Source organism: Polypterus senegalus, chromosome 15 (assembly GCF_016835505.1).
Source record: "Polypterus senegalus isolate Bchr_013 chromosome 15, ASM1683550v1, whole genome shotgun sequence".
NCBI classification, from domain to species: Eukaryota; Metazoa; Chordata; class Cladistia; order Polypteriformes; family Polypteridae; genus Polypterus; species Polypterus senegalus.
The window spans coordinates 89791569-89816331 of NC_053168.1; the positions used below are offsets into that span (position 1 = coordinate 89791569).

A 24763-nucleotide genomic window follows, 5' to 3' on the forward strand; every position below is an offset into this window, starting at 1 on the left:
ATACTTTAGTAATGCCTTTTACTGATTCATTATTATGATTTTAGTATACACACATGGTGAAAATGATAATGAACTAGCTGTTCCATTTTGTTAAACCCCTTTTCCCTATGTATTGCTGCAGAAAACTTAAGAATATCCAGGGAACACCAGGTGCAATTGAGGAACTAAAAATAAACAGGATGACAGACTATCATGAACCGCATTCATGCAAACACATGACTACAGTGAAAAATCCATTTTAGTGTTTACAATTAAGTCATTGTGCCTCATAGTTTGGGACTATCACTGAATTTTACTGACACAATTTACCTTTAACAAGATATCTGAATGTTAAGCAATATGATAACAACCTGTTCCGTTGCTTTACTGTTTGTAGGGGTATGGAATAGATTGCTATAAGCCGTTGTAATGTGGGTGAATATAATGAGGTCAAGAAATATCCTCAAAATCAACCTTGGTTCAGAATCTAAGACACCAATAGTGCGATTTCTGCATGGATGCGGGGCAATGAAAAACATATATATATATATATATATATATATATATATATATATATATATATATATATATATATATATATATATATATATATATACACAACCCCAATTCCAGTGAAGTTGGAACGTTGTGTAAAACATAAATAAAAACAGAAAAAAAATAATTTGCAAATCCTTTTCAACCTATATTCAATTGAATACACTACAAAAACAAGATATTGAATGTTCATACTCATAAACTTTATTGTTTTGCAAATGTTCGCTCATTTTGAATTTGATGCCTGCAACACGTTCCAAAAACGCTGGGACAGGGACATGTTTACCACTGTGTTATATCACCTTTCCTTTTAACAACACTCAATAAGTGTTTGGGAACTGAGGACATTAATTGTTGAAGCTGTGTAGGTGGAATTCTTTCCCATTCTTGCTTGATGTACAACTTCTGTTGCTCAATAGTCCATGGTCTCCGTTGTCGTATTTTGCGCTTCATAATGCACCACACATTTTCAATGGGAGACAGTTCTGGACTGCAGGCAGGCCAGTCTAGTACCCGCACTTTTTTTTTACTACAAAGCCATGCTGTTGTAACGCATTCAGAATGTGGCTTCGCACTGTCCTGCTAAAATAAGCAGGGATGTCGCTTGGATGGCAGCATATGTTGCTCCAAAACCTGCATGTACCTTTCAGCATTAATGGTTCTTTCACAGATGTGCAAGTTACCCATGCCATAGGTAATAACACACCCCCATACCATCACAGATGCTGGCTTTTGAACTTTGCGCTGATAACAATCCGGATGGTCCTTTTTCTCTTTGGCCCGGAGGACACGATGTCCATAATTTCCAAAAACAATTTGAAATGTGGACTCGTCAGACCACAGCACACTTTTCCACTTTGCGTCAGTCTATCTCGGATGAGCTCGGGACCAGAGAAGCCAGTGGCATTTCTGGGTATTGTTGATATATGGCTTTCGCTTTGCATGGTAGAGTTTTAACTTGCACTTGTAGATGTAGCGATGAACTGTGTTAACTGACAATGGTTTTCTGAAGTATTCCTGAGCCCACGTGGTAATATCCTTTACAGAATGATGTTGGTTTTTAATGCAGTGCCGCCTGAGGGATCGAAGGTCACGGGCATCCAGTGTTGGTATTCAGCCTTGCCACTTACGTGCAGAGATTTCTCCAGATTCTCTGAATCTTTTGATGATATTATGGACAGTAGATGAAGCAATCCCTAGATTCCTTGCAATTGTACATTGAGAAACGTTGTTCTTAAACTGCTGGACTGTTTGCCCACGCAGTTGTTCACAAAGTGGTGAACCTCGCCCTGTCCTTGCTTGTGTACGACTGAGCCTTTTGGGGATGCTCCTTTTATACCCAATCATGACAAACACCTGTTTCCAATTAACCTGTTCACCTGTGGAATATTCAAAACAGGTGTTTTTTGAACATTCCTCAACTTTCCCAGTCTTTTGCTGCCCCGTTCCAGCTTTTTGAAACATGTTGCAGGCATCAAATTCAAAATGAGTGAAGATTTGCAAAACAACAATAAAGTTTGAGTTTGAGCATTTGATATCTTGTCTTTGTAGTGTATTCAATTGAATATAGGTTGAAAAGGATTTGCAAATCATTGTATTCTGTTTTTATTTACATTTTACACAACGTCCCAACTTCATTGGAATTGGGATTGTATATGTGTGTATATATGTGTGTATATATGTATGTATGTATGTATGTATATATGTGTGTGTGTGTGTGTGTGTGTATATATATATGTGTATATATATGTAAGTATATATGTATGTATGTGTATATATGTATGTATATGTACTGTACACATACATAAGTGTGTGTGTGTGTGTATATATGAAACAAATAACTTGCTTTACTTTACCTTTATTTTAACAGAAATTAAAACATCAAGAATGAGGAGGTCAGCCGCTCCAAGTCAGTTGGCAGGAAATGCAGCAAAAAAGCAAAGGTTTATTCCTCCTGCAATACTAAACTCAAAGTTTGAATCTGAACTGATGCCACTTAAAAAAACTCTCGTTGCACAGGTAAGCATTTGGTTGACATTACTTTGTATGGTTTTTTATTCATTTTAAATGAAAATACAAAATAGTAAGCTAAGAAATGATTGTACTGCATACATTAGTTTCTCTGCACTAAATGGTAGAAATGTACTGATGAAATTAAATAATAATTTTCTTCTTAATATGTAATTGTGTGACAGATTGTAACTGGCTAATATGTTAGAATTGTTCTCCAAGTAAATGCTTAGTTCAGGTATATTTTGTTCTTGCTACGAGAAAAACTAAGATGTTATGCATTAACTTTAAGTACTGTGGCAAGTAACTAACAAAAAGTCAACAATGTAGCTTAAAGTTGGTCATCCCTTTTTTCTCTAAATATAAAACACATCATGGTACTTGAATTTGCTAATTGGTTGTATTGTACTAAAATAATGTCACTTTCACCATTTTCTCAGGTTTTGCTGTTTGAAAGAAAGCGAAAGTTCAGCCCATTATCATAAAAAAGTCAAATTGCAATCCAAATAAGAAAAAGTAAAATCACCATGGACATCATTTACCAAAGGTGTTAATACACATTCACTTTTTATGCATATCCAGTAATCCATCCACCTATCCAAGCAACCAACCAACCATTTTTAAATTCAAATAAGAGAATTCTGTATTGCATGATGCTGATATCTACTTTAGTTATTGTACACTATTCCAGGCTGCTTCTGCTAATACTTTTGTTACCATGTTGGTAGTTTTGCCATTTCATTAGGATGTTGAGAAAGTTGAAATCAGTGCTGAAAAGCAAATTTCATGAAGAATATGTAGAAACATCTATAAATACTACATTTTGTGTTTAGTGATATATATCGATTTATTACCAAATTAAGAGATTTTATTTAAGTTTTATTTTATTTAAGCATTGTGGCATTCACAAGTCTGAAAGTTATATCTAGACAAGGTAATAATGTGAAAGCAATATAGTTTGTGCTTTTAACTTTCATTAACTACAAGTACAATTTTTTGTTTTAGTTCCAGCATATTTTTCTTTATATATGGAATTATTTGTAACATTTCTGTAGTTCTGCATATAGTAGTAATTCCTCTATAAAGAGGAACATGTTACCTCCCTATTTCTACAACAATGTGTATTTTCAATTTGTTTTTATACAGACATTAGCTTTGATTAATTAATTTTTGTGTGCATGTGGCAAAGGGCGGCTGTTTTCTAGACTATTCTTATAATGAGTAAACTGAACCAGTAAGCAAAATAATAAACTTATTTTTAGCGTAAGTATAAGCAACATTGATATGTATATGTATACAAGCACAAAACAGAAAAAACTGAGCTGTCTGGATATCTTTGTCCCTTTCTCTTATTGGGATTAGCACAGTCTGATTTATTTCCCCCTTTTGTTAAAAGAATTAAAATTTTTAGGTAGTAGTGTTCCTGGCTTTTACATGCTGTTGCAAGATTTCTGCTTGGGAAGGTGGGTATACCATCTGCCTTGATTGAGTTCTCCAGATCATATATGGTATGTGTATGTATGTGTATATATGTATGTGTATGTATGTGTATATATATGTATATATATGTGTATATATATACATATACATATGTAACAAAGATTTTTAGTGAAGCAGTATTTAGTTGTATAAAATTAAATCAAATGTGAAAAACTGTCTGTGCAAAAATTTGGGTACCCTTGTAATTTTGCTGATTTGAATGCATATAACTGCTCAATACTGATTACTTGCAACACTAAATTGGTTGGATTAGCTCGTTAAGCCTTGAACTTCATAGACAGGTGTGTCCAATCATGAGAAAGGGTATTTAAAGTGGTCAATTGCAAGTTGCTCTTCCCTTTGACTCTCCTCTGAAGAGTGGCAGCATGGGATCCTCAAAGCAACTCTCAAAAGATCTGAGAACAAAGATTGTTCAGTATCATGGTTTAGGGGAAGGCCACAAAAAGCTATCTCAGAGGTTTAAACTGTCAGTTTCAACTGTAAGGAATGTACTCAGGAAATGGAAGGCCACAGGCACAGTTGCTGTTAAGCCCAGGTCTGGTAGGCCAAGAAAAATACAGGAGCGGCATATGCGCAGGATTGTGAGAATGGTTACAGACAACCCACAGATCACCTCCAAAGACCTGCAAGAACATCTTGCTGCAGATGGTGAATCTGTACATTGTTATACAATTTAGCGCAATTTGCACAAACATCTGTATGGCAGGGTAATGAGAAAGAAGCCCTTTCTGCACTCACGCCACAAACAGATTTGCTTGTTGTATGCAAATGCTCATTTACACAAGCCAGATTCATTTTGGAACAAAGTGCTTTGGACTGATGAGACAAAAATTGAGTTATTTGGTCATAACAAAAAGCGCTTTGCATGGTGGAAGAACAACACCGCATTTCAAGAAAAACGCCTGCTACCTACTGTCAAATTTGGTGGAGGTTCCATCATGCTGTGGGGCTGTGTGGCTAGTTCAGGGAATTGGGCCTTGTTAAAGTCAAAGGTCAGTTGAATTCAACCCGATAACAAATTCTTCAGGATAATGTTCAAGCACCAATCACAAAGATGAAGTTACGCAGGGGTTGGATATTCCAACAAGACAATGACCCAAAACGCAGCTCGAAATCTACAAAGGCATTCATGCAGAGGGAGAAGTATAATGTTCTGGAATGGCTGTCACAGTGCCCTGACTTAAATATCATCGAAAATCTGTGGGATGATTTGAAGCAGGCTGTCCATGCTCGGTAGCCATCAAATTTTAACTGAACTAGAGAGATTTTGTATGGAAGAATGGTCAAAAATACCTCCATCCAGAATCCAGACACTCATCAAAGGCTATAGGCGGTGTCTAGAGGCTGTTATATTTGCAAAAGGAGGCTCAACTATGTATTGATGTACAAACCGGAATCCAAAAAAGTTGGGACACTAAACAAATTGTGAATAAAAACTGAATGCAATGATGTGGAGATGGCAAATGTCAATATTTTATTTGTAATAGAACGTAGATGACAGATCAAACGTTTAATCCGAGTAAATGTATCATTTTATAAAAAAATATGTTGATTCAAAATTTCACGGTGTCAACAAATCCCAAAAAAGTTGAGACAAGTAGCAATAAGAGGCTGGAAAAAGTAAATTTGAGCATAACGAAGAGCTGGAAGACCAATTAACACTAATTAGGTCAATTGGCAACATGATTGGGTATAAAAAGAGGTTCTCATAGTGGCAGTGTCTCTCAGAAGCCAAGATGGGTAGAGGATAACCAATTCCCACAATGTTGCGCAGAAAGATAGTGGAGCAATATCAGAAAGGTGTTACCCAGCGAAAAATTGCAAAGACTTTGCATCTATCGTCATCAACTGTGCATAACATCATCCGAAGATTCAGAGAATCTGGAAAAATCTCTGTGCGTAAGGGTCAAGGCCGTAAAACCATACTGGATGCCCGTGATCTCCGGGCCCTTAAACGACACTGCACCACAAACAGGAATGCTACTGTAAAGGAAATCACAGAATGGGCTCAGGAATACTTCCAGAAGCCGTAGTATGTATCGTGATCGTGATTTAGAGAGAATAAAAGAAAAAAAAAAAAAGGTAACTTTTACAAGTCCTATAAATGTACACTGTGTATTACAGATGCAAACCAAGTGTATGTGTGTACTGTATAATATTATCACTACTGAAAATGGCAGCTATAGGAGTGAGTTGGGATCGAACCAGGTACTCTTGATTACAAATCAGCAGATCTTAACGCTTTGCCAGAGAAGCTGTTGTCTTTTCCTTGAACCTTTTGTGAAAGTGTTTACTTGATCTTTGGACTTCATGCTTCATACATTCTATAGTTTATGCCTACATTTTGTCATTTAGATAGATAGATGCTTTATTAATCCCAAGGAGAAATTCACATAATCCAGCAGCAGTATACTGATACAAAAAAAAAGAAAATTAATTAATTAAAGAGTAATAAAAATGCATGTAAAAACAGACAGTAACTTTGAATAATGTTAGCATTTACTCCCCCGGGTGGAATTGAAGAGTCGCATAGTGTGGGGGAGGAACGATCTCCTCAGTCTGTCAGTGGAGCAAGACAGTGTGAAAAGTCTGTCACTGAAGGTACTCCTCTGCCTGGAGATGACACTGTTAAGTGAATGCAGTGAATTCTTCATGACTGACTGGAATTTGCTTAGTGCCCGTCGCTCTGCTACAGATGTTAAACTGTCCAGCTTTATTCCTACAATAGAGCCTGCCTTCCTATCAAGTTTGTCCAGGTGTGAGATGTCCTTCTTTATGCTGCCTCCCCAGCACACCACCGCTTAGAAGAGGGCACTCGCCACAACCGTCTGGTAGAACATCTGCAGCATCTTATTGCAGATGTTGAAGGACGCCAACCTTCTAAGGAAGTATAGTCGGCTCTGACTTTTCTTACACAGAGCATCAGTATTGGCAGTCCAGTCCAATTTGTCATCTAGCTGCACTCCCAGGTATTTATAGGTCTGTACCCTCTGCACACAGTCACCTCTGATGATCACGGGGTCCATGAGGGGCCTGGGCCTCCTAAAATCCACCACCAGTTCCTTGGTCTTGCTGGTGTTCAGGTGTAAGTGGTTTGAGTCACACCATTTAACAAAGTCTTTGATTAGCTTCCTGTACTCCTCCTCCTGCCCACTCCTGATGCAGCCCACGATCGCAGTGTCATCAGCGAACTTTTGCAGGTGGCAGGACTCCGAGTCGTATTGGAAGTCTGATGTATATAGGCTGAACAGGACCAGAGAAATTACAGTCCCCTGCGGCGCTCCTGTGTAACTGACCACAATGTCAGAACTGCAGTTCCCAAGACGCACATACTGAGGTCTGTCTGTAAGACACTCCATGATCCATGCCACCAGGTGTGAGTCTACTCCCATCTCCGTCAGCTTATCCCTAAGGAGCAGAGGTTGGATGGTGTTGAAGGCACTAGAGAAGTCCAAAAATATACTTCTTACAGCACCACTGCCTCTGTCCAGGTGGGAGAGGGAATGGTGTAGCATATAGATGATGGCATCCTCCGCTCCCACCTTCTCCTGGTATGCGAACTGCAGAGGGTCGAGGGCGTGGTGGACCTGTGGCCTCAGGTGGTGAAGCAGCAGCTGCTCCATGGTCTTCATCACGTGACGTCAGAGCAACAGGCTGGAAGTCATTCAGCTCACTAGGACGTGATACAAGATGTTTTCCAAAGCCTCGGGACTCTCCCCTGTTCCAGGCTCAGGTTGAAGATGTGCTGTAGAGGACTCCCCAGTTCCAACACACAGGCCTTCAGCAGTCGTGGCGATACTCCATCTGGAGTATCTTGCTGGCACGAAGTCTCCTCAGCTCTCAGCTCACTTGTGCTGCTGTAATTGTGGGTGGGGATGTCTCACCTATGCTGGTATCAGCAGAAGGAAAGTTGGAGGATGCAGTACTCCTAGGTGAGACTGAGTTAGGATGGTCAAACGTGTTAAAGTTGTTCATTTGGTTTGCTCTCTCCACGTCTCTCTCGATGGTGGCACCCCGCTTCGAGCTGCAGCCAGTGATGATCTTCATCCCATCCCACACTTCCTTCATGCTGTTATTCTGCAACTTCTGCTCCAGCTTTCTCCTGTACTGCTCCTTCGCCGCCCTGAGCTGGACTCAGAGTTCCTTCTGCATGTGCTTGAGCTCATGCTGATCACCACCTTTAAAAGCCCTTCTGGTTCAAAAGGCCCTTGATTTCACTTGTAATCCATGGCTTGTTGTTAGCATAGCAGCATACTGTTCTTACTGGAACTACAATGTCCATACAGAAGTTGATGTAATCAGTTGTGCAGTCAACAGCCTCTTCAATGTTCTCACTATGTGACCCCTGCAGTATATCCCAGTCTGTAGTTCCAAAGCAGTCTCTCAGAGCCTGCTCTGCCTCAGGGGACCACTTCCTGAATGAGTGTGTGGTTGTAGGTAGCACCCTCACTCTTGGTTTGTAGTGAGGCTGAAGCAGAACCAGGTTATGATCTGCTTTCCCAAGAGCAGGCAGCGGGATGGCGCTGTATGCATCTTTAACGTTTGCATACAGTAGGTCAATAGTCCTCTTTTCCCGGGTGTTACAGTCCACATACTGGGAGAAGGCAGGTAATGTTTTATCCAGCATTACATGGTTAAAATCTCCAGCAATTATCACAAGCGCCTCAGGGTGCTGCGTTTGTAACTTAGCAACTGCGGAATGGATGATGTCACTCGCTATCTCCGCGTTCCTCGAGGGGGGATGTAAACAATAACAACAATAACGTGTCCAAACTCTCTGGGCAGGTAATAGGGACGCAAACTTACGTCCAACAGTTCGATGTCCCTGCAGCAAGTGGAGATTTTAAAGTTTACATGTCCAGAGTTGCACCACTTTGTATTGACATAGAGAGCGACCCCCCTTTCTTCCTACGACTGGTATTTGCATCTCTGTCCGCTCTAACTGTGTGAAACCCGGGTAGCTCCACGTTAGCATCTGGGATAGTAGTTGTTAGCCACGTTTCACTAAAACACAGCAAGCTGCATTTTCTGTAGGTTCTGACATTTTTCACCAGCACAGCCAGTTCGTCGATCTTATTTGGTAGCGAGTTCACATTTCCAAAGATCACAGAAGCCGACGGTTTATAACGCCATTTTCTCGCAAGCTGCTTGGCTTTTATCTTATCTTTTATCTTTGTACTGGCTTGGCTGCCCCGATATCATCTTCTTACCTTGTCAGGTAAATGGGGAACATCACCGGCGTGGGCATTTCTTCTCCGTGCTTTAAGTTGATTACTTGAATAGGCGAGTCTTGGAGTGTAAAAATCCATATCAAGTAGTAAAAATAGTAAAAAGTGTCCACGGAGTGATTCCACATAAAAGAAAGTGGTAGAAGTGATCAGTGAAATAGAGAAAAATAGAGAAAAAAAAGGTAAAAAGATTGTCATACACGGAGCTGCTGGAATGGCTGCCACTTGCTGCGGCGCTGGAAACATAAAAGTTTACTTCTAAAATATGAAAAACATTTCTGTTTTAAAAATGTGTTTACACAGATTATTGTAGAAACGGAACACACATGAAATGTGTGTGTTCCAAATAACGATCTATCATTTCCACTCTAAATCTCCACTTTACTCCAAGATAATCAATCAAGGCATCAGCTGGGAGAAGTTTGTGTTAAGGTGGGCCGGATCTACGAGTTTTTATTTAGACTCTGATAATTCTAGTGTAAAAAAGTGATTAGAATTAAGGTCCTTCAGCCGAGGTAACCCTCCAGGATCAGAGTTGGACCGTACTACTCTATACTGAAAAGTATACACTCTATTCTATGATTTTTCTCATATTTATTTTGCTTACTGCGTACATGAAATAGTGAGGTTTTGTTGTTTTATCACAAACAAACATGATTAAAATGCACAGATTTTTCAGATACTGCAAATCAACAACTTAAATATAAAAAAAAATATATATATATATATATTGCAGCTTTTAGTGTAGTGTGCTGTTTGGTCTCTTGAAAGATCATGAAGGGTATGTCTAAGTGCATTACTTCAACTGCCACTTCAAATGTGCTTCCACTTTGTCTCAAAAATACTCCTGACACAAAAGTCTATGTAATACTATATTCAATATTTAGCTGTTCATGATTTAAACATTTAGCACAATTAATATTTTATAGTTTAATTTGTGTAATTTGACATAATTACATTTAACTCTATGAAACTTACAGTATACAGTACAGTATATTCATACAGTATGAATTTGTTTCTATTTACATTTAATGCATTTTACTATGGAGTGCATGCATTTCACTATATAGCATAGGTTTCAATATACAGTATATGTTTCAAGTTTAAATTGAATACAATGTAATGAATAAATTGGTGTTCTAAATAGCAGCTTACATCACTGTACTCACTATTAAAGACTGCATCTTAGTTGTTTCCATAAGTTTCAAAAACATGCAACATGTCCATTCATAACTTTTCATATATTGTACTGACAGGAATTTCAAACTACTCTATCACAACATTTTTAGTATTTGATAGTTTATTTTTAGCCTCATAATAAAGTGCATTACTATAAGACAACTATTTCATCATCGAATTAGATATAGCATCATAACTCCAATCTTCCTTGTGCTTCCATTTCAAAACAGGACCATAAATTGAGCCACATGAGTGTCATCTGTCTAGTGTGGAAGATTTGAAACACTAACTCTTAAGTTTTTAATTTTGGAATAAACTGGACAGTCACCTTTGTAGACTACCCGCATCCACCTATCTTGTAACATTTCTTCATTTTTAGTTACCACAACAACAATTTTTTTTTTTTTTTTATATTTCTTTGTATAATGTAATTTGGTCTAAAAGAAAGATGTAACTGGGTGTCATCTGCATACAAGTGAAAATGAAAATGTTATTTTCTAATGATACTGTAGATCCCAGTGGAAGCATGTAAAGTGAAAAAGGTAAAGATCCCAGTACTGAGCCCTTTGGGACACCATATCTCACTTCTGTTTATATTGATGGAGTGGTTAGCACATTTCTATATGTGCTGGAATTGATTTGATAAACAAGCATGAAACCAGGCAAGGACAGTTCCTGCCTGTGTAGTGAAATGGAGTGGTCAATGATATGAAACACTGCTTAAATCTAACAACATAGTTACAGTGGAACTTCCACCATTAGAGGATATCAGAATGTTAGTGTAATTTATAAAATTGTGATGTGTAGGGTGAAACTGAAGCCGATTGGCAACTACATTTTCAGGTATTTTAGAGAGGAAGGCTAAATTTGTAATGGGTCTATACTTTTTAAGCAATGTAGGGCTCACAAATGTCCCAGGGCTATTAACTTTTCCCATTCAAGTCAAGTTGGGGAGCATGTACTGGTACAGTGTGTTGCCTCACCCACCACACAATGAAATAACTCGGTATCCCGGTTGGCAACCCCTCAGGCAGACACGCGGTCCAGTCCCACCCTCCGGAAATGACCCTCTATCTGCTGCAGCCAGGTATTATGTGAGTGACCCCCTGGCCTGGTCCAGCCACTCGGGTCCCCAACAATGAGGGTCCTACAAGCTTGATCACTCTTGGGGAAACGGGCCACATGGCCATAGAGCTGTAATTGACGCTCCCTTATAATGCTGGTAATGTGCACTTCCCTGCCCAATGGCTACCTGAAATTATACTCCGAATGAAATCAAATTCCCTCCTTTATTCGCTTTCTTTACTCTCATAACTTATTTGAATGAGGAAAAAAACAATCCTAGAACAAACAGGTTTTTAATTATGATGATTTGTCTGCAGAGATGTGTATGCCTGTGTGTGTGTGTGTAATGAGTTTACTTCTATCTTTCATAAGGCAATGATCAAGCTGGATATTCAGAAGGCCATGTTGCTGGAAAGTTACTGAGCACTGTACTTTCAGAAGGTGCAGTTCGGGGTGCAGTGAACGCGAGAGATAGAATGGAGTTTGGCTGGTGCCAGAATGGAAACACCCTGTCTTGGGGTTGGTGAGTTTGGGGACAGAGGGCACACTGTGTGAGAGTGGAATGGTGTGGGGGAACAGTGCAGAGTGAATGAGCAAGTAGAGATCTTGTCATGGTTCAGCGGCAGGGCACCCATGGTGTCTTTGGCATCCCTGATGAGCTCCAGCATTTTCTCAATGAGCCTGCTGATCTTTTCCACCCAGTGCATGTGGCCGGCTCCTTGAGTGAGTTATCACCGATGCCTAAGTCCCAGGATCACATCCCAGCCTTGGCATCTTTGGCCTGCCACAGTTGGGTGGCGTCCCCTTCGTCCCAGTCGAAAATGGTGAAAGAGAGATGCCTAATAAACTGGCTATAAAGTGGGTGACTGTTCATGGTGACACCCGCCGTAAAGCGTAGCATGAGGTGCCACGCGTCCATCCGCAATCCATCCACAAGCCAAATCCCATTTGGGGAATATGGCTGCCACCTTTGATTTCCCCCCAAGGGAACAGCAGTCGTGGTCCAAGTACAGCATCCCTGTACCACTGCACCAGTCCGACAGCCATGGGGAGCAGGTCTGTTCTTTATTCTTTATTATGTGTTATTCTTATTATTCCCATCACCATCTTTAACACAATTTCCATGACCTAAAGAAATGTAATATTACAGTGCATCCGGAGAGTATTCACAGCGCATCACTTTTTCCACATTTTGTTATGTTACAGCCTTATTCCAAAATGGATTAAATTTTTTTCCTCAGAATTCTACACACAACACCCCATAATGACAATGTGAAAAAAGTTTACTTGAGGTTTTTGCAAATTTATTAAAAATAAAAAAAACTGAGAAATCACATGTACATAAGTATTCACAGCCTTTGCTTAATACTTTGTCGATGCACCTTTGGCAGCAATTACAGCCTCAAGTCTTTTTGAATATGATGCCACAAGCTTGGCACACTTATCCTTGGCCAGTTTCGCCCATTCCTCTCAAGCACCTCTTAAGCTCCATCAGGTTGGGTGGGAAACATCGGTGCACTGCCATTTTAAGATCTCTCCAGAGATGTTCAATCGGATTCAAGTCTGGGCTCTGGCTGGGCCACTCAAGGACATTCACAGAGTTGTTCATAAGCCACTCCTTTGATGTCTTGGCTGTGTGCTTAGGGTTGTTGTCCTGCTGAAAGATGAACTGTCGCCCCAGTCTGAGGCCAAGAATGCTCTGCAGCAGGTTTTTATTTACTTATGTACATGTGCATTCTCAATTTTGTATTTTTAATAAATTTGCAAAAATCTCAAGTAAACCTTTTTCACGTCATTATGGGGTGTTGTGTGTAGAATTCTGAGGAAAAAAATGAATTTAATCAATTTTGGAATAAGGCTGTAACATAACAAAATGTGGAAAAAGTGATGCACTGTGAATACTTTCCAGATGCACTGTATATCACCTTATCTTCAGCATCGAAGTCTCCAGGGTACAACAGCTAATATCGTTCCTCCCCCACACTATGCAACTCTTCAATTCCATCCTTGGGGTTGGAGTAAACGTTAATATTATACAAAATTATCTGTCATAATTTCATTGTTATCAATCTTTAATATTGTTTTTATCAGTATGCTACTGCAGGAGTATGTAAATTTCCCCTTGGGATTAATAAAGTATCTATCTATCTATAAAAATTGTGTGCTGAAATTCTGCTGCCTTGAATACAATGTTTTTCTTTTCAACATGTCCTGATGTGGCACTGTATCATCAGCACTATGGGCCATTTTCATATGTACTGTAATTTTTACTCACATTTTTCTAATGTATGATTCTGCCTTTGTATGATTGTGTAATTTGCATACTTATAGTTACAGGAGTACAGTACCGACGATCACTCCATACTACTAATACTGTGAAGAAGCTAGTACCATTACGTTTTCAGAATTTTGGTATCAAAGATTTTTTTTACATCTCTAGTGCCACATTTGACAATGTGTATCAGAGTGAAAACCATTTTTGAAAATCTCTGAGACATGATTGTGTCAAAGCACAAATCTGCATCATTAAATGTTCTGAAGAGCACAGGGGTCTCCATAACCCTTAAATGGAGTAAGTTTGAAACAATGACTCTTCTTATTACTGACTGCCCAGCCAAACTGAGCAATCGTAGGTGAATAGCCTTGGAAACAGAGGTAATCAAGAACCCGATTGTCAATCTGGTTGAGCTTCAGCTAATCTGTGTCGAGATAGGCGAAACTTCCAGAAGAACAACCAAAACTGCAGTACTGCATTAATCTGGAGTTTGACAGGTTGGCCAGATGACGTATGAAAGTCCACTTGGAGTTTGCAAAAAGACAGTTACAGACCTATCAGACTATAAGAATCTGTGATCTGAGTAAACCAAGACTGAAATGATTGGCCTCCATTCTAAGCATCACATGTAAAAGAAATCGGGTACCGCTCATCACCTGTACAGTCCAATTTCAGTGGTGATAGTAACATCCGTCTATGGGGTTGTTTTCAGAGGGCGGGACCGCTGGAAAGACCCAAAAACAGCTGTCCACTGGCAGGCTCCATCCAACTTGACAGAGCTTCAAAGGATCTGCAGAGAAAAATGTCATAAAATCCCCAAATTCATATTTGCACAGGTTGTTGCATCATTGCGTAGAAGACTCTAGGCCATAATTACTGCCAATGGTGCTTCAAAAAAAGTACTGAATAAAGGGTGTGAATGTTTGTGTCAATTTGATATTTCTATTTTTTATTTAATTTTCAAAAAAATCCTATTTTGCTTTGTCGTTCTTTGGTGTTGAGTGGTGTTTGAGGGAGAAAATTGATTTTAGGCAACAACATAAAATACTTAAAAATGGAAGGAATCTAAATACTTTTTGAATGCACTGAATATATACGTATAATTACAGTATCTGTGGTGAGCATTCACAATTCTTTTTCCTGGATTGTTTCTCTAAGTGTATAATGCAGTCAATCAGCAGCATACCAGTAAATTCAGGTATATTCTATGGCTCCCGTTCACATCATTGCAGAGGAGTGGAGTGTAGTGTAGTGTAGTGCAGTTGGTTTTTCTAGTGATTTGACTTTTTTATCTAGAGACTTACTGCTATAGTTAGGCACCAAATGAGCTACACATAGATGCTACACATAGATAAAGCACATGCATTAATGTGTATCTCTGCCTAAGCATAGGTGTAAATCAGGCCTTGCCCTTGTACATTTGTTGTTACACTTTAAAATTCACCCTACATTGTTATGAAGGCCTCAGTTGTACGTTTCTGGGTTCTGTGTCTGGAGTCTACAATGTTATTTAGCTAACAAGTAAGGATAGATTCTGTTCACATTTTAGAAACTATTTCTTAACAAAGAGAAACAAAAACCAAAATGGAGTCTGCAACCTGGAGTAGTTTGTGAATGGTTTAACTGTGGTACTTTTTGCACTCTACAGTTTAAAGATGTATGTAGTCAAAAAGAAAACAGTGTTCTTCTGTTGTATATTAGTTGCCATGAAAGGCTCCATAATTACACATTGTTATGAATGTGGACAAAAGATACGCAAAATTACAAAATCATCCGTTACTTCCATAATGCATTCCCTTCTAATTTTTAGGATGGGGCAAGTTATATATTTGAGAACAAATTTAGAGACGAGATGATGCAAGCACATCTTGGCATATGGAAAGACAGCTCCAAAGGTTATCATTTTTGCGGTGTTTTTTAATGCTCAATTGTTCTTCAGGGTTGTAAAAAAAGTACAGTATGTTTTATTTAGATTATGTGATGTATTTAAAGTTAATATCTGTCAATCGCCATTTTGGCCAAATATGCCATGCTTTGAGCAGACAGAGGTAAAGTTATGATTAGTGCCCAAAAATGCTAAAAAGAAGACATGAACTATGAAAACCCTGGCCACAATGAATTGTGAACATTTAATTTGTTTTATTAATTAAAATGTTGAACAAAAAATTTAAATGCAGACAATAAAGAACTGTAAAATACAGTAATAAAGACCAAAAATTAAATCCAAAATATCAAAATTAAACGCACAAACTATTAATTTACAAATAATATAAAATTAGATATGTTTTTGTGCTTATCTTCCCTGTTTTACTTATATGTTTGGAAGTGTATTTACATTTTTTTTATTCATGTTGTATATTTTACACTCTGATTTCTTACAAGTTTTTTTTTTTTATTTACTTATCCAGCTGGTTGGGGCACAAGCTAGCGATGTGATGTGTGGATATCATTGTAAAGCTTTTAGTTTGCATGAGGTTAGGTGGTTGAAGAAAGGTGACTGAATCTAGATAATATTCTTCTTTTCAAAAAGTAACGAGAATATCGTATTACAGTACCATATTACTCTGACTAGTGCAGAAAATGCTGAAAAGCAACATTTTCTCTTCTGTTCTTTTTATGGTTTTCTGGGGTGGCATCCTGCGCCACCACCACCTAATCAAAGCACTGTGATGTCCTTACATTGATGGATTAAAGGCCAGAAGTCCACATGACCATCATCATCAAATTCTTCCATGAGAATCCTGAATACAATGAGGACTGATGGAGGTCATTTATGTTAGGTAGAATGCCTAGAGGGGGATTAGCATTCTTGTGGCCTGGAACTCCTGCAGATTTTATTTTTTTTTCTCCAGCCGTCTGGAGTTTTTATTTGTTTTCTCTGTCCTCCCTGGTCATCGGACCTTACCTTTATTCTATGTTAATTATTGTTCCCTAATTTTAATTATTTATTTTTTGTCTTTTTTTCTCTTTTTTCATCATGTAAAGCACCTTAAGTTACATTGTTCGTATGAAAATGTGGTATATAAATAAATGTTATTTACAAATATATTAGTTTAGACTGCTTTCATTTAGACATTTCCAAAGTTTGGAAAACACTATGAACGTCTGAAATTCAGGTGAGCTATTTATTAACAAATCGCAGTGTCACAACCTTATATTAAGCATTTCAGACTCATTATACTGATGTGACTGCTAGCTAAGGGCCCATGGGGACATGACATTGAAGTTGTTTATTTTTAGAAACTTTTATTCCTCATAACCAGTTTTCTAGTTTTGTATTGAAATCCCCTACCCTTTTTCGTGACTGATCTACATTTTACTTTTTAATTTTTATTTATAGGTTAATTCATTTAAATTTTAATGTGTTTATCTAATCAAATAGACCATGAACACTGAAATTCTATTTGCTTCATTAATATATTTTCTATAGCCTCATCCTGATGCTGACAGCTCTTTGGTAAGGACAGAGTCATCCAGGACCCTTAATTCTCCTTCCGGTTTAACCAATGTGAGCCATTTAGATGGTAATTCTGCTGGATATTGCAAAGAAGAAGGAAAGGGAATTGATTCAGGGTCTTTTGTGGGTGAGCAAACACAATTATTTTGAAATTATATTTCAAAATTTTGTTAAAATACATTTTTAAAATGTGGAATCAATACTTATAGTGACTGCAGTTGAAACAGCATCATGTTTAAACTGATTTGCTTTATACTGTGTATCTAACCATACTTCAGAAGAATTTTATAGTGAAATTATATAGCTCATTTTTATGCATTCTTAAACAAAACAATAAATTGCTTGCTGATTATTTTCAACATCTGTTTATTTTCCAAGTCTATTTATTTATGTTGGAACTTTTGGGCAGCTAGAGTCTGTCAGGGCAGCATTTACTGTATTACATAATGAATCTTTTATTCAAAACATAGAGAAATACCACCATTTTAATGTAAATTATTTTTTGTATTATTCATCCCTGCAGAAAAGGATTATTGTTTAGCTGTAACATTACCAAAATTTGCTGTCCATTAATTTTAAATAATTTTATCATATTTTAGCTCAATTGGTATGGCATAACTCATACTAGTATCCTAGGATTATGCATGCTAATTCTATTTTTTTGTAGTAGTGTTATTTGTTTCTGCTTAGGAGGAGAGAGGCATACATATTCAAGTTATTGGAATTCTTAAAAGCACAATTAGCCTAATTTGCATAAAAAAATCAAGGAGTTGTTGGTTAAGGAATTTGTAGGCAGTCATAAAATTACAGCTGTATTAAATGTGTCACTGTGCCCTGTGTATTCCATAAAATTTGCAGTCATATAATTTTATGTATTTTATTTCTATTTCATTACTTCCTTTTCCTGTTTTTTTATTATTATACTATTTGTGTGTGAGAAAAATATTTAAGGCTATGCCAGGAGAAACACTGATAAAGTTTTGTTCTCGGAGAGTTTCTAATGTGGTAGCGAGCTGAAACTCTTTATTGAGCAGTAATTGATTCAACATGTACTGCTCTCAGATCTGGCATAATTATAATATGTGCTGCCCTCCTTGAGATGCAGCAAAAGAAAATAATCTGGGGCACGAGTGACCAACACTACTTTCCTACTATACCCCTTTAAGTATTGGGACACACCAGTGGTCAAGTAAAAAATGATTATTGAAAGAAAATACACATGCTCATTGTAACAAAAAAAAAAACCTTCTATACATATCACGCTCAGCGCTCCCCCTTCCCCAACGCCCCCCCCATAAATCATGACACAAAACACTTGAAAATATACATTACTAATAGAGATTTGAGCAAGGGTTAACAAAACAAAAAAACAATGGATTTACAGTCCTTTAACTCTTATCTGTACGGTATCGTTCAGCTCATTCTGCAGTGGGAATGAGGCACCGACCAATACTGCCTATTCTGAGAAACATACAGATTAACCTTTCCTTGTGCATGGATTGTCAGGTCCTCTCCCGAATAACTTTCACCCAACAGTGTAAATAATTTTGTCTGGAAATGAACCCGGGTTCATCTGACGTTATCCATGAGGAGTTAATCCTTTCTCTCTTGCCTTTTTCTGTGATGCTGTTCCCCTCTCTCCTGGCTCTGTGCTTTTTTTTTTTTTTTTCCGCCCTCCATTTACAGAGATACAATATCCTTGGAAATGAATTTGTCCTGTTCGCGACCCAGAGTTCTCCCGTACCTCCTGACAAACCAGACTATTATCCTGGGCTCGGGCTATATCTGATATGTCAAGTGGAAGGTCCCAACCCCAAGTTGAAATCAGGACTATTGAAGTTACCTCCCGAGGCTATGGAACCTGGGACAGTGCATCCGGATCCACGTTTCCACAACCCTTTCGATAAAAAACCTTAAAGGTGAACTGCTGGAGACGAAGAACCCACCTGGTGAGTCGTGAGGACATCTTCAAGCAATTAAATGCCTAGGCCAGAGCATGGTGGTCTGTGTACACCTTGAATAGTGATCCCTCAAGATAATGACGCCACTTTTCCACTGCCCACACGACTGTGAGCCACTCCTTCTTGGATGGTGAGCAGTGGAATAGGTTGTGCCAACACTGGTGGTTCCAACAGATGTTTCTTCAGTTGCTCAAATGCCTTCTGGCACCCCGGAGTCTATTGCCATGAGGTTCCCTTCCTCAGCAGGCGATGTAATGAGTCTGCATTGTTAGTTAATCTGGGTATGAACTTGTGGAACCAACCCACCATTCTCAAAAAACGCTGAAGGGATTTAATGTCCGAAGGTGGTGGGTAGTCCACAACAGCCATGATTTTCTCTGGATCCACAACAATACCTTTTGCTAACACCACATGACCGAGGAAGGTAAACTGAGGTTGTCCGAGGTGACACTTACTGAGGTTTAGGGTCAGTCAAGCCAGCTGAAACCGATTGAAGATCTCATTTAGGTCCCGGAGATGTTGCTCTATTGACTGGGGAAAAGACAATGATATCGTCAATATAGACAAAACAGTTCTTCCCAATTAGCCCCCTCAGCACTTGTTCCATTAGGCGTTGAAAAGATGTCCCTGCATTCTTTAGGTCAAAAGGCATTACTTGGAGTTGGAATAAGCCATCAGGAGTGATCACTGCAGTCTTGACCACACTGTCTTCTCCCATGCAAACCTGCCTATATCCCGATCGTAAATCCAGAGTGCTAAAAACCACTGTGCTTTGTAAGGATTCTAAAATTTCACGCACCAGGGGCATAGGATAGGCATCACTGGTGGTTTTGGCATTCAGCCCACGGTAATCCACACAAAAGTGAAAGGTTCCATTGGGCTTACGCACCAAAATCACCGGGGATGCCCAGGCCTAGGTAGAGGTTTCAAGAATACCTTCCAGCAGCATATGATCAACCCACTCTTTGATAATCTTTATCTTCATTGGAGAGACCCTGTAACCTCTTTGACGGGCAGGGACTTCATCAACGGTGTATATATGATGGTGAATAACCTCCGTACGTCCAAGTTTGTCCGTCCATACCATGCGCCATCACCTCAGAATAGGTCGCACCTTGCAGGGCTGAGAACAAATGCTGTCCTCCACAGGGCTGATATCTTTCACTAGTACTGCCAGATAGTAATTTACTTTTGCCCACTGTAATTCATCACACCCTCTTACCTCAAAATTGAACACCCCACCCCCAGGCATTACGTATTCATGAGTCCTTGGGTGCAAAGTGATGTCGGCTGCCACGATGGAATCCAGCTCTAGGAATAGTGGCATAGACACGAATGCATCCTCTCAAGACATACACCTCGACTTCCCAAGATATATTTTGCAATCTCAACTGTGTCAGAACCTTGACACTATCCTCATACGCTCGCCCGTCTGCCAAGAAGAACTTTACTGTACCACCTCCCTTAAGCAGCTCGCCAGGCAACTTTATTTTTTCCCACAAGCTGCGATTAATTAAGGTAAAGGTGCCCCCTGTATCAATGACAGCATCCCCGAAAATGTTCCGCACACTCACTGGTACCTCTAGTAAGGGCAACTGTGCGCATAACATGGTGAGCTCAGCCCCAACTGACCAATCCTTGTCCTTCTGATATTTGACCTTGGGTGCATCTCTGCTAGAGGTTACTCTGGGAGGATCTTTTTTTACCCCTCATAGCAGCCCAATCCTTCTTGATCAAGGATCTGATTTTTACCATGGACTGTACTGAACTCACCATGCCTCTAAGTGCTACAGCAAGCCGCGGGTTACAAGCACCAAGAATGCGTCTAACCATGTGTTCTTCTGACATATTGGGGTTCCATTTTAGATAGAGCGCATGGTATTCGTAAATAAAGTCTCTGATGGGTTGCGATGGAACCTGTCGAGCGGCCAGGAGCTGTTCTTCGACTTCAGTTTGGTAGTCAGCCGGTAAGAAGGCTTCCAAAAAAGCCGTACGGAAAGATGCCCAGTCCTTAATATTCTTTTCTACCTGCCACCAGTAGTGCGCTGGTCCCTGCAGAGACTTTCTCAAGAAGTCCATTAATTCAGCTAGCGTTAAGGGGTGCAGTTCTAAAAATGTGTCTGCCTGTTCAATAAATTGAAGCACCTCTGCCGATTTACAGGAAGCTTCCAGTTTTGGAAACTCCAGCCGTACAGCCACTGCAGCAGTAGAGGAGTAGGATGGCCGCGCTTCAACCAATGGTGTCAATTGGCCCGGAGTTTGAAAGTACATAGCAATACTCCTCCTCATCTTGTCCTGTATTTCTACCTCCCATTGCTGATCGCGCTGCAGTAGGCAGTCTACCAGCTTTTTTCCCCAGACTTCTTAAACGTACATGCACCAATTCACGCAAATCGGCCACTGCCGAATCCATGTATCCATGCAGCGCTTCTTTTCGAGCTAGCGCCCCCTCAGCGATTTCCACTAGCGGGACTTGAAGCTCGTCCAGCTGTACTTGTACCTCTGCTCATGGGGGCTGTAAGTTCAGTGAGGAATCCATAAATCCCTGATCCTGACTCTTGGGAGCGAAATATATAAACTATCTAGCAGGCTTGCTGCCTCAATCACCTCTTCTTGTGCTCTGACCGTAACGTGGTGACTTGGCAATTCACCTCACTCTGGCATTGCACAAGAGTCGGCAAACCGCTGCTCAAGGCTCTGTCGACATTTCTGTCGGTACTTGTGAGTGGCAAAATGAAATAAAGTGGATGAAATTCAGTCAACCGGCTCCCCGTACGGGCCACCAATAATACCGCTGTGTACCGCTCTCAGATCCGGCACGATTATAATACGCCTGCCCTCCTTGAGAGGCAGCAAAGGAAAAATAAAATAAATAATCCGGGGCACGAGTGACCAACACTACTTTCCTACTACACCACTTTAAGTATTGGGACACACCAGTGAAAGCAAGGTCAAGAAAAAAATGATTATTGTAAGACAATACACATGCTCATTGTAATAAATAACCTTATTTACATAATATCGCGCTGCAGTGCTTCACCCAGAATCACGACACAAAACACTTGAAAACGTACATTACTACTAGAGATTTGAGCAAAGGAAACAAAACAAAAAACAATGGATTTTTAGTCCTTTAAATATTATCTGTACGGTATCATTGAGCTCAGTCTGCAGTGGGAAATGAGGCGCCGACCAATACCTCCTATTCCGGGAAATGTACAGATTAACTGTTCCTTGTGCATGGATTGTCGGGTCCTCACCCGAATAACTTTCACCCGACAGTAAAAATAATTTGTCTGGAAATTAACCCGGGTTCATCTGATTTATCCATGAGGAGTCAATCCTTTCCCTCTTGCCTTTTACTGTGATGGCGTTCTGGCTCTATGCTTTTTTTTTTTCTCCCCCCATCCATTTAAATACTGTAAGCTCCTCCCCGTACAGTCTGTTGGCCCTCCAAGCCAGCTGTCTCTCCCCGATACATCCCCCAACATACAATGTGTCGGCATTACATATTAAGGCATTCCACAAAAAACAGGAATGGGAAAAGGTACAAACTCACAGGGACACACACATATTCCAGACAACCATTACAAACATACCAAAACAGTATTATCTAAGTTATAAAGTGTTTTTACTCCCTGGCATTTGAGACTCCACATCCACTAAACTCTGAACATGTTGGAGCACTATAGCTATTGACCTGTTCAATCCTGGTACTTCTGAAATATGGTCCTCCTCAACCTTCCACTCTCCAAACTTCTGCACTTTCCAATAACACCCTGAGAACTTAATGACCAAGGCACAGAAAGCACCTCAATTGTGTTCATCTCTTTTACTCATCAACTTTTATTGGGGATCTTTTAGCAGAGGCTGATAGAGGATTTGTATACTGAAAGATTCTTTAATATGAGCTAGATAAAAATATTACTTACATCATCGTTGAGAGGAGTCTCTAATGGCAACCTTGACAATATTTATTTACTGTAGTTATCTTCTCAAATCATGAAGTGGACTATCGTAAACAATTTATTACAAGTGATGTATAAATATCAGTGTTCTGATTGATTTTTGTTGGTGTTAATGTTATTTTGTCATTGTGTTATTGAATCTGGACTGTAATGAGAGAGCCTTTCCAAAATGTTATTCCTGGCCCCAAAATTGGTCCATCTTTTAAGCTAACTCTCCCTTCTAGATACAGAAAGGTAGCACAAGAGTTTGGCCCTGCAGTTCCATGAGTAAAAAAGAAAGCGGCATACACAATTCCCAGTGTTGGAGTTGTAGTACCTTCAAAGGGCAGCTGCAAAGCATAAGAGTAACCAGAGAGAAAATATGTGATCTTCATCCACACTAGTGGATGGCTATAAACCTATTAAGGACCAAGAATGCTTGAGTCTGTTTTAAGAAAAAAACATTGATCATAATACAGTTTTTCAGGAGAATGAAGCCTCTCATCCCTGATAGAGGGCCACAGAATTTTAAATGATTCTACCCCATTGATTTTGAAATTATTTCTAACCATGGGTGTAGGAAAATGGAGGTGTTTCCTGAAGTTTACTGTGATTTCTTCAGTTTCCAAAGTACAGTGGAACCTCGGTTTACGAGTAACTTGGTATACGAGTGTTTTGCAAGACGAGCAAAAATTTATAAATTTTGACTTGATAAACGAGCGATGTCTTGCAATACGAGTAGTATGGATACACTTTGTCTGCTGAGCGTTATGTGATCACAACTGAGCTGATGGTTCTCTCTCTCTCTCTCTCTCTCTCTCATCTCGCTCACCCTGCGCGTCTCTCGCCCAGCACGTATCTCTCTCTCTCCTTATCTCGCTTGCTCGCCCAGCGCGTCTCTCTCCTTATCTCGCTTGCTCGCTTGCCCAGCATGTCTCTCTCTCTCTCTCTCTCTCTCTCTCTCTCTCTGGCAATCGTCTCCTATTCTCCATTTGAGTCTGTGTGCCTCACTCATATAGTCACATCTGTTTACTACAGCATTGTGACTGTGTGTGTGTGCGCTGTGAAGTGCGAGTCCCCGTCTTGCTCCCCAAAACACGAAGCTGAGTCTCAGTACTTTAACACCAGCTTTATTCAGCTTGAGACCGCAACAGCACTGTTATTTATTGTACCAGGATCTTTATACTGTTCCTTGTATGACCCATTGACGACAGGCGCTTATAGCATGTCTGCAATCTTTTTGGATGCGATTATACGGCGAACTGCTACAGCGCTGGGAGACTGCGATTGCTTTGGGACGCTCTTCCGCGTGTTGTCCCGTTGGGTGGAATCCCACATGAGTTTAGAAACTCGCACCAGCCATGATTCTTTATAAAGGTAAAGTGCAGGTTAATTTGTGTTATGTATTTTGCTTTATATTTTGTATTAATCATTTTTATATGAATAGTTTTGGGTTGTGGAACGAATCATCTGAGTTTCCATTATTTCTTATGGGGAAATTCGCTTTGATATACGAGTGCTTTGGATTGCGAGCACTTTTCTGGAACGAATTATGCTCGCAAACCGAGGTTCCACTGTATTCAGGTGCAGATTTTTGACATCTACCA

The 24763-nt window shown here is 39.6% G+C and overlaps 1 protein-coding gene across 6 annotated transcripts in view; it reads left to right on the forward strand.

Moving 5' to 3' along the window:
* rad54b (RAD54 homolog B) overlaps positions 1 to 24763 on the forward strand; it is a 147498-nt gene that overhangs the window by 1829 nt on the left and 120906 nt on the right. For 4 of the 6 annotated variants that reach the window (XM_039736627.1, XM_039736625.1, XM_039736626.1 and 1 more), the window contains exons 2-3: positions 2405 to 2553; positions 17222 to 17375. In XM_039736627.1, coding sequence (XP_039592561.1) covers positions 2422 to 2553; positions 17222 to 17375 — 286 coding nt within the window. In that variant the 5' untranslated portion in view covers positions 2405 to 2421. Of the gene's footprint in view, positions 1 to 2404; positions 2554 to 17221; positions 17376 to 18959; positions 19198 to 24763 lie in introns of those variants that run through there. The other 2 variants (XM_039736629.1, XM_039736630.1) reach the window with 2 other exon arrangements.